The 10,689-nt window shown below is 46.7% G+C and overlaps 1 protein-coding gene across 1 annotated transcript in view; it reads left to right on the top strand.

The window, feature by feature from the left end:
* The first annotated feature begins 201 nt into the window (after nucleotides 1–201).
* The window catches only part of NEGR1 (neuronal growth regulator 1), a 212,507-nt gene continuing 202,019 nt past the window's right edge, over nucleotides 202–10,689 (top strand). The window contains exon 1 of the mRNA XM_017805653.1: nucleotides 202–372. Within this exon, the coding sequence (XP_017661142.1) occupies nucleotides 203–372 (170 nt within the window). The 5' untranslated portion in view covers nucleotide 202. The remainder of the gene's footprint in view (nucleotides 373–10,689) is intronic.

Raw genomic sequence — 10,689 nt, 5'->3', positions numbered from 1 at the left:
GCTGGCAGCGGGGACCGCCCGCCGCTGCCGCGGAGCTGCCGCGCAGAGCGGGCGCGCTGCCCTCCTCGCTGGATGCTGCGGCGGCCGCCCGGGAGCAGCCGCGCTCCGCTCCCGGTCCCCCACTGCCGGTGCCGACCAGGGGCCGAGCTCGCCGGGAGCAGCAGCGCTCGGTCTCCGCTGCCGGGACCAGCGCGGCGCGGAGATGGTGCCGCTGGTGCGGAGCGCCGGGGGCTCCCACCAGTGGCTGGCGATCGCTTTCCTCGGCCTTTGCTCGTTCCTTCCTCCTGGGAGACTCGCTGCGCCGGGCGGAGACTTCCCCGGGGCTACCGTGGACAATCTGGTGGTCAGGAAAGGGGACACGGCGGTGCTTAGGTAGGAGGCGATCGCGGGCGGGAGGGATGCAGGGACGGAGCGTCCCCGCCGCCGCAGCATCCCCGAGATGCCCAAGGCTCCGCCGGGAGCCTCCGACCCCTCTTGGGGACGATGCGGCGGCGGGAATTTCCCCCGGGGATGCTTGTGGGGTGCCCCGGTGATGCGGGAAGTTATCCCTGTTACCACCCTGTACCCGCATCCCCAGAGCTCCGGGCTGCTCGCCCGCTCCCGGGGTGGTTTCGTTCCGCGGTTTCTTCTGTTTTAACTCTATTTAGGAAGCCCAGTCTGTTGCTAGAAGTTTGGAAACGGGTTGTTGGGGTGAAATGATGCAGTTTTGGCTTCTGGCAGCAGTTTGGGAGCTCTGCAGAGTGAGCAGCGCTGGACTGTGGCAGGGAGAGGACGATTACACCCTGCCAGAAGCATTAACATTGGTATTATTATTTATTTTGAGATATACTTCTGTATTTCTCAACGAGAAATGCCATGCTTTATGCCATGAGGAGATTATGTTCCTGTTTCTCCTAATGGACCTTGTGCTCCCGTATCTCCTCATTACTTGACTGGAGCAAAATTTGTTTACCAGCAGTCGGACACCATAGTTAATGTACTCGAGTCCTTCCTTCTGGTATGTGTTCATTAATCCTCTGCTTGACTTGATTATTCCCCCAGCCCCTCAGACTCTAACTTTTTATTTGTGTGTTGTACTTTTGCCATCATCTTTCTGTAGTTCTAAAACCCCACATTTTCTTCTTCTCTGGAATATGGTTGCAGTGGGTTGAATCTCCTCACTGGTGATAAATCTCTGATTTTTAATTAGCAGCACTTCTCAGCTATGTATTATTTTTGTTGGGCTATCACTGAAATCTCCAGGTTGCAATGTGTTTTATCCATAAGCATTCTCAATGATCCTACAGTCTGCTGTAAAATGCTGCATGAAGCATTTTCAGTAGAGATTTCGAAGCGTTTTCAGGCTGCTCCTGGTGTAGTAGCTCCTGAAAATACAGTAGATGTCTATGTAGGGCAGCTGACAAGTGGTTTTTATGTGTACCTCAATTATACTCTGTATTTTGAGACGTGCTCAGGTCCCTGTGCTTTCTGTCAGCACAATTGGAGGATCAAAGGAAATAATAATTTTAAAAAGTGGTTTATTTATACTGCTTCAGGCTCACAGGTTGCAGAGAAGGTAACTTGGTGGGTTCACAAGCAGTTAAGACAGATAGTCAGTACTAAATGCTATTAGGATATAAATGTGTTTAAAACTACAGCATTAAAAACAGGTGTGATTGCTCTCAATGTTACCTACCAATGGGGTTCTGCTGGAGCGTATCCAGCTTTCCAGGCCTAAGGTTGTGTTTGGAACTTGGTGTCGATGCAGCTGGATAGGTTACATAAATGAAATGGGAGCTTTAGGCTGCAAACATCACTTCGGTCTCACTAGGAAGGGTGGGTGTGTGTTTTGTAAAGAGGTGCTGCTACAGGAAACGTTCACCTTGCTGCTGAGCTCTGGGACAGAGGGATGAGGTGCTGGAATTTTGAGTGTTACATCTGGATTTCATTCTTCATGCCCTGTGATTAACTTCTCTCATTTTCTGTGCCTTCAGCAGGCTTGCTTTAAATCAGGGCTTATTTTGTTTTAGGGTTGTAACTTGGAAGGGGCAGTGCAGGATCACTGTGGGAGCAAACACTTTTAGAAGAGCATGCAGCAGCCAGGCAGAGCCTGTTATCCCAAGTCTCCCACTGCCCAGTGTCTCAGCTCCTCTGGGAGTGTTCCTCACTGGATATTTGTATCGTAAACTAATTTCAATATTCAGTAAAATAATTGCTCTTAGTATCCTAAGTATTGGAAGCTGACTCTTTATTTAAATACAAATTCCAGTGAGCTGGATAAAACCATTTGGGTGCTGGAAAAGGAGTTTGTTCCTTCCAGCTCTGTAGCCATCTGAATTCAGCCCTTCCCAGTGACTGTGCCTCGCAATGTCCAAAGTTGGCTGCGCTCCGGAGTTCCCAGCCTCTCGTAGCAAGATGGCCATGGGCTCCCTGTGGCCAGCATGTGTTGATTCCCCCCTCAGCACCACCTTCTCTGCTTTAGCAGTCTTGAGAGGGCTTCAAACGTTGCCTCCTCTCCTCGGAACCGAGGCAACACTGTACCGAGAGCATCCTGCTTTAATAATTAAAGCTGGAGTATGGGCGGCACTCCCATGGCTTTGAGTCAGCATTTTCATGGCTGTCAGAAGATGAGAGTGATTTATGGGATGTGTGTTGAGGTGGAGCCAGCCCCCAGCAAGGGGCGTTGCGGGTGCCCTTGCTTGGACGCGGACCCTGCGTGGGGCTGAGGACCTTGGAGAGCTGGATTGCACATCACCCCATGCTCTGAGCTCCCCAGGAGAGTGAATAAATGGGGTTACCCGTGTTGAACTGAGGAGAAACTTTTACTCACAAATCTCATTTTGAGCTGATATATCAGAGAGGAAAGCATGTAGCCTGTTTGAATGAGTGTGGGGCAGGTGGGCCAGGTGCCAGCTCCAGTTCTCACGTGAAGTTTTCGTTGTCTTTGCTGAAGACGAGCAATAAAGGCTCCTGGAACTGCTGAGGTTTTCCAGTAAAATCCTCTGCGTGTTAACACGGAGTAAAATAGATAAGTTTGGCTCCCTCATTTTGAAATAGTTAACTCATATAACAGTGTAATTAGTCAATTTAGTATCAAACACACACAGCATTTATTTAGTGCTGCAGAAGCAGCACAGTGAGTATCACCCCCTGTCCTGGTGCTCTTGGAGCATCGCTCTCTGCCCAGTGCTCTGGGAACATCTCTCCCTGCCTGGTGCTCTGGGAACATCGCTCCTGTCTGCTGCTCTTGCTCATCCAGACGCCTTCCCTCCTCACCCTCACAGCACCCCTGAGGTGAATGCCCTCTCCAGCCCCATTGCCAGGACCAGGACCATCGTGGGGCTGGGTCCTGCATTGCTGTGCCCAGGCGGTACTGGGATGATGGGATTCTCCCGTAGCCTCCCTGGCCAGCAGTTCCCAATGCTGGCAGAGGCACAGTACCCATGTGGCCCTTCATGAAGGACTGACAGAAGAGCAGGTTTGCCAAGAATGTCACTGGACACCTGCTTTGCTACAGAAACACCCTCAGCAAGGGGATTTTACAGAAAAGCCCTTGTTAGCTGAGGAGTTCCGTCTGTGATGAGTTATTTCTGTAGCCTCAGTAATTAAACCCAGGTCCCTTTTGTTTGATTTCAATTGGCGATTGATCCCTGCAGTCCCAACATTATTTGTATTTATTTAGGTTATAAGAAATCACATCAGTAATGAGGTTGTTCTTCATGGCAGAATAATGTTGGGAAGCTGCTCATTTTCAGTAGTATTATTCCATCCTGTGTTCTTCCCAGGCAGCCTGTTAAGATTTCATGAGAACACATGAGGAAGGAGAGAGTAACTTATAAACCCATGATTTTATTAAAAGAATATATTGCTTCACTGTGGACTGCTAGAAATGCAGGGAACAAGCTGTATATTCAGAGCTGGGTTTCTCCCATGACCCTTTCCAAGACCTTCTGTAAGGAGTGAGATCACTGTGTGTTCCAGCATATCCATCTCACTGACAGCAGAAGTGGAGATTTCAGGAGGGAATGTTTTAGGAGAGGTAACAAATGCAGAGCACTTGACAGGACGCAGGCACAGCCAGAGTCGGGAGCAGGGCTGGCGTTTCAGGGCTGGATGCCTAGGGGGTATGAGACACCTCCACTTGAGAAGGGCTTCATCCCCTTCCAGGTGATGTGGGGAGGACAGTGGAGAGCTCACATTGGGATGGCAGCAAGAGGCATTTCTGCTTCTGTGAGAAATAAAAGGATTCCTCTTTGCCTTCCCGTGGTGATGCTGATCCCGGTTACGGCCGATATGTGTGTGTGGCCCCCGTGGCTTTAGATAACGCAGGAAACAGGGATGTTGTCTTAGCAGTCCCCATGTACCTCACCTGCCATTTGGAGCCCAAGTCCCTGTGGATATCAGAATGTGTGAAATGTGCTGAAGATGATCAAAAGGGCTTTGTCTAGCAAGCAAATGTTTTTATCCTGCATTTTGTTTTTCTCAAAGCTCATGGATAATGAAGGCAACTCTACCTGGTAGCATCTTTATAGTAGCTTTACGTTCTGTCATCGCAGCAAATTGAGCTTCAGAAGTTGTCATGGTTTTAAAAAAGCAAAAGATCTTTTTACCGGTATATGATTATAGAGGAATTTAGGTAACATGGGCTCTGCAGTCTGTAAAATACTGTGAATTACTCGCTTCAAAGAGTTAAAGCTCAGGCTGGGATCCGTGATGTTCCCAAAGGCTGGCAGGAGGAGCTGGAAAGCAGATATCTGTGTCCAGCTGTGATCACAGAGCAGATGTGGGTTCTTGTCAAACCTGGCTGGGAAATCCAGGGATCACTTTTAGGCCAACCATGTGAGCAGGTCAATGAACTGATCCACATGTTTGCCCACAGTTGTCCCTTTTGGCCATCCCATGAATGTTGTCTAAGGTTTGAGCAGCTGACGGTCACCTGAGGAGGGTGATTATAGAGAATGTCTTTTTTTGGTCACAGCTCAGGAGGTTTGGGGCTTTTTAGTTTATTTGCTGAATTGGAAATTCTTCGTGTGCAGCCTGGCTGCTTCTCACTGCACCTTGGAGAGTTTTGGGTCTGTGTTGTGTCCACTCTCCCCTGCCTTGGGGACCTGGGGCAGTCACCAGACGTTGCAGATAAGCTCCTGGCAAGGCAGGACGGGCTGTGGGGATCTGGAGCTGTCCCCAAACACTCCAGGTGAGCCCCTGGCGAGGCAGGATGGGCTGTGCCTGCAGACGAACTCTGCCCAGGGCTGTGTCTTATTGTTTTTTTTCACTGGTGTTGAAAGGTCTGGGCACATCCTTGGCAGCTGATCTGAAACTATTTGTCTCTTTTGCTGGCTGCTCTTAGAGCTTCTCAACTTGTTCTTTTCCATAAGATTTTCTGCTAGTGGAAGCAGTTACCATCTAGGGAATGGGAGGAGAAGCTCTCTGTGCCTGTTGGTTTCTGGGAGTGCTATTGCCCCAAACACAGTGAGTGGGAATTCTGTCCCCCTTGGGAGGGACAGAGCTTCCCGACTGTGATGGTGGGGGTGCCCAGTGGTGCCTAATTAATATTTAAATTGCTGGGATGCCAGTGACTTTTGGGGATTGGGATTTACCAGTTTTGCCTTCTATTCCAAAAGAGCTACCCTTTACAGCTGAGAGTCTTTGCCCAGGAAGTGACAGCATCATGGAAAACTGGTGGCGCATCTACCAAACATTCCCCATCTGTTGCCATTCCTGTTACTGAGAACTGGGCATTTGGAAAGGAAGTTTTGCAGTAGGAAGAGCAGGTGGATAACAAGTTTATACAGCGTATTGGAATTTTGAGATACTATATGCATCCTAGAATCCCAGTCCCTCCAGTGCATGTCCAGTGCTGGGTGCAGCCGTGAATACCTGCAGATGTGTTTATGGAGATTTATGTAATAAATATAAATATTTTCTTCTTTCCTTTATGGTTTTCAAAGGTTCAGTTCTTAAGGCCCATACTCTTGGTACTGTGGTGCAATTCAAGGTCACAAAGTCTTTGTCTATGTGAAGTTTCATTCCTGAAACGTGACCTGGTATGCGCAGACTCGTGTGCACACCCCCTGGAAAATGAAGTTGTTTGCTTAAGGCTTTCCTATTCCCAATCCCTACCAATTATTAAACAGCGCATTATGGTACTTGCCTCTTGTCTGTGCAACAATAATAAATAAATTCAGCGTAAATTAAAATAATTTATCATTTTAAGTGATGGTGAATGTTTCAGCTGTTATGTAGAGGAGCTAACAAAACAAGGAGTCAATAAGGAATGAAAACCAGGATTTGTTCCAAAGGGCTGTTCTGATGAACAGACAACAGACTTAAATGACTTTCTTCTTGTCACCACGTGTAAGAGCTGAGCGCAGCCGATGTCTCGGGGCTGACTGCGAGGGCAGGAAGGTCCCACTTGGACCCTGCTGGGCAGCTCTGGTCTGTGCATCTTCTGATCATAGAATCCCAGACTGGTTTGGGTTGGAAGGAACCTTAAAGATCATCTCGTTCCAGTCCCCTGCCATGGGCAGGGGCACCTTCCACCAGAACGCTTGCTGAACGCTAAAACAATGCTGGAACGAGGTTTCTCCATCTCTTGCTCTTCTGAAAGCTCTTGGTAGCAATGAGTAAATAGATGAACTCACCCTTATTGAGCAGGTTTCCATATGTAACTCACTTAGCAACATTTCTGTTACTCCTTTTCTACCCATGATAACAGAGCAGGTTTTAATGGGGGATTTGGATCAGACAAACTAAATTAGTTAAAAAATGAGCACAACCGGATATGAAGGTCTCAGAAAGGGCTTACATTATTAAATTGGTATATTTTGGGATCTGTGCTTATGAGGCACTGAGTTAGTTGTGTACTCTAACAGATGTGATGAAAAATCTCATACCAGTGGGAGTTAAAGATACAGGAGTTCTGCAGGTATTATGTTGCTTAGGGAATAAAATAATACATAATAATTCAATAATTAAAACATTTATCTGTATAATCATGCTAAATACTTTTGTTTATAAATTTAATATGGTGCAATATAATATTTACAAATTTTGGTTAATTCATTAAAAACATGTATGCATTTATCTCAATGTGTTATGTCATAATTATCTTGAATTAATGATAGGAATTAAATCAAGAAACTGGTGAAATCATGTCCCTTAAATGTGTTGTACACAGAGAAGTGTTGAAGTGTTTCACTGTCCAGCTGCTGCTTTAGGTCATGTGGATATAAGTTAAATTGCATCTCAGCACTTCAGGCACGGCTTTGGTGATTGGACTCACCAGGCCCCTCCTAACTCCTGATCACACTCCCACTCCAGCAGTGGAGTTCTTTTATAATTCTTGGTCAGACAGTTATTAAGTAAATCTGAAATTAAATATTGAAAATGTCATTGAAGTGCTAATATAAACAGTGGGAGGAAAAAACTGACAAGTCTAAGGTTCTCTTTCAGGTATTTCTGTGATGCGTAAAACCTTGTGGCTAAAAAAACACTATGTTGTTTCCAATCTTATAGAACTATGGAATGGTTTGGGTTGGAAAGGACCTTAAAGCCTATCCAGTTCCACCCCCTGCCATGGGCAGGGACACCTTCCACTATCCCAGACTGCTCCAAGCCCCCTCCAACCTGGCCTTGGACACTTCTAGGGATGGGGCAGCCACAGCATCTCTGGGCAACCTGTGCCAGGACCTCACCACCCTTCCAGGGAATCACATAAGGATCATCTAAGAGACTCCCTGGGATTGGAGAGCTCTGTTTGCTCTCTGCAGTGTTCATGAGGAGATAGTTCGGTGTAGATATTAGGGGTTTATTCCGTCTCCTCACCAAGCTTTGCCCCACCCTGAAGCTTGGATGTGTCCTGGGGCTTCCCACCTGGACACAGGGCACCATCCCAGGTCACCCAGGGAAGTCCCTCTGGAAAATTTACAGATTCCATGGTCACAAAGCCAAATATTCTCTGGTAGATTTTTCTTGCAGTTTGTTAACTTTGCCCCTCTGTCCCTGACCTGTGACCATGAGCATAGGGGATCAAAATCTGGAGAGGAGGGAAGATGATGAGGGAACAACAGAGAGGAGGGAATAGGTCACCAATTTCCAGGTGTGGAACCTTGGTCACAACCACAGGAGGTCGGGGGAGGAGGAAATCTGTTATGAAAGTGGCCTAATTACGACGAGCAGTTTTCCCCTGGCTGGAACAAGTGGACTAGAAAATTGTACTAGACCTTTCATTCAGAGACTATTAAAGAGCGAGAGAAGAGAAAACAAATATAGCTTTTGTCACAGCTCTTTATTTTTATTTTTTTTTAGTATTGAGTCCTGCACATTTCCTGAAATCAGTTTAAAATTAATTCATTGTATTTAATTTGTGATTTTTTTTTTTAACCTGTATGAACCTTTTTCATGTTATGTTTCTGGTAGTGTGAAGGTGCATGGGCTAAAGATATACACAGCCTGCAAATTCAGTGTGGATGCCAGGGTCATTTGGGGTGACTGCAGCTCGTGGCAGCCCCAGGCTGGGGGGACATGTTGGGCTGAGCCTTCCTGGGACATTGCAGGGAGCTGTGAGTGAAAATCCCTCTTCCAGCCCAGCTATAAGAGGAAATGGTGGATTAGCACAAGGCAAAAGGGGGAGAAGTTTAGCCTGTTCTCCCCAGTAAGAGGCAGAATGGTCAGTGCTGCCAGCAGTGGGTGTGAGGATGTGAAGGGACAAGGGTAGAGGAAGATGGGATGACAGGACATCCTGTGTCCTGCAGGAATAGGGGGGATGGCTTTAAGCTGAAAGAGGGTAGATTTAGATTGGATATTTAGGAAGAAATTCTTCAACCCAAAGCAGTGTGTGATTCTGTGGATTTCAGATGTACTTGCATTTAGTGACCTTCTGCACTTTATACAGATATTTTGTTTGGTGGTTGGGTTTGGCCTCTGCACTTTACAATTCCAAACACTGCACCTCCAAAATATTTATCCCAAACTGTAACTTAGTGAGGTGGTGGATTCTCCTCATGATTTATTGTACCTGTACTGAGCAGATCAACTAATTATACATTTGCCATCAAAATACCATTGGGGCTCCATGGGCAACTGTGTGAGTGACTCTTCCCCACCATCAGTACTGGAGTCTTGGCTCCTGGGCTGACCTGGCTCTTTTATGAGTTACCACAACCTCAATTCACAGAGATAAATGCACTGACTCATCCTTAACATTCTCTTCCATTTTTTTATTTTCACTAATACTTCAAAACAATATTCCTTCTGATCCTTCACTCGGTTAATCTTGTAAAAGGAAAATAGATTTGGATGTGTATAAAATACGAAAAATCACAGAGTCAAAGAGTTGATGAAATTCACAGAAATCAAGCTTTTCAAGGCAGTCAGCCCAGAAGTATTACCCTGGAATTAAAAATAATTTTTGTTACAGCAAATCTTTTCCTTCACTGTTCCCTTTGCCTGGTTAGTATAAAAGAGAGCAGGAAGCAGCACAGTCCATTGGCAATGGAATATTTCAAGAGTTATTTAAATTAAGTCCCAAGTACATACACAGTGTTCAGGGTTATTGCTATTTTCCCCAGCAGAATGATGTGTTGCCGGGGCAGGAATTGCTTCACTGCAGTAAACTCAGTTAATGCTGAGAGAGATGGGAGGGCGGAAAGGTGAACTTCTGGGGAGAGAAGGCCAGAGGTACAGGGAAAACCAACCTGCAGGTAGTGAAGCTCCTCCAGCATCCCAGGGACGTATATTTAGAGAGACCAGGCATCCTGAGATATCAGTTATTTATATTGCCACTTAAGGAGTATCGGTGTTATCAATGCGTACACAGGAACTGGGAACATTCAGACAAAACTACTGCAGTCAGTGGGGTGAACAGCACAGGAAGAGGGTTTACACCTCCCAAACCAAGACATGTTTCCAGTCCAGTATGTGGTGATCAGATCACTATCAGTGGATCACAGACATGTTACTGACCAGAGGCAAAAACATAACAAAGCAATCACTATCAGATATGTGGATATAACACATGAAGGAGGATGAGAGGATGCAGAAACAACTCTGCCATCTGTAAGGAATACTGCAGCACCAGAGGTCCAGGTCCACTGGACATCACCCACACAGGACTGGGCTGTGCCAGGTTGCCCAGCTTGGTTCCTGCAAGCCCAACTCCAACCATGCTCTTGGGAAAGCTGCATATTCTCTAATCTCCTGATGAGAACATGCAGCTCTAAATGAAAGAAATCTCAAAATTCAGCTAGCATATCTATTCTAAAGACTCAGGGATCATTACTCCATGCCTGTTCTCCAAGTGTAATTTTAAATTTTGAACAGTTTTTGGCATTTCACACTCAGGTAAAGGCTCTGGGGTGCTTGTGATGCCTCACCTCCTCTTTCTGAAATCACAGAATCCCAGATTGGTTTGGGTTGGGAGGGAACCTTAAAGCCCATCTTGTTCCACCCCCTACCATGGGCACAGACACCTTCCACTATCCCAGGTTGCTCCAAGCCCTGTCTAACCTGGTCTTGAACACGTCCAGAGATATGGGGCAGCCACAGCTTCTCTGGGCAACCTGTGCCAGGGCTTTACCACCCTGGCAGCCAAGAATTCCTTCCCAAAATCCCATCTAATCCTGCCCTCTGGCAGTGGGAAGCCATTACCCTTTGTCCTGGCTCTCAAGGCCTTGTCCAAAGCCTCTCAATTCCTGTGACTTTTTTGGGAAG

Source organism: Lepidothrix coronata, unplaced genomic scaffold (genome assembly GCF_001604755.1).
Source record: "Lepidothrix coronata isolate B3197 unplaced genomic scaffold, Lepidothrix_coronata-1.0 Scaffold12, whole genome shotgun sequence".
Taxonomy (NCBI): domain Eukaryota; kingdom Metazoa; phylum Chordata; class Aves; order Passeriformes; family Pipridae; genus Lepidothrix; species Lepidothrix coronata.
Note: the sequence above shows the minus strand (reverse complement) of the source record. Positions and strands in the feature narration are given on the sequence as shown.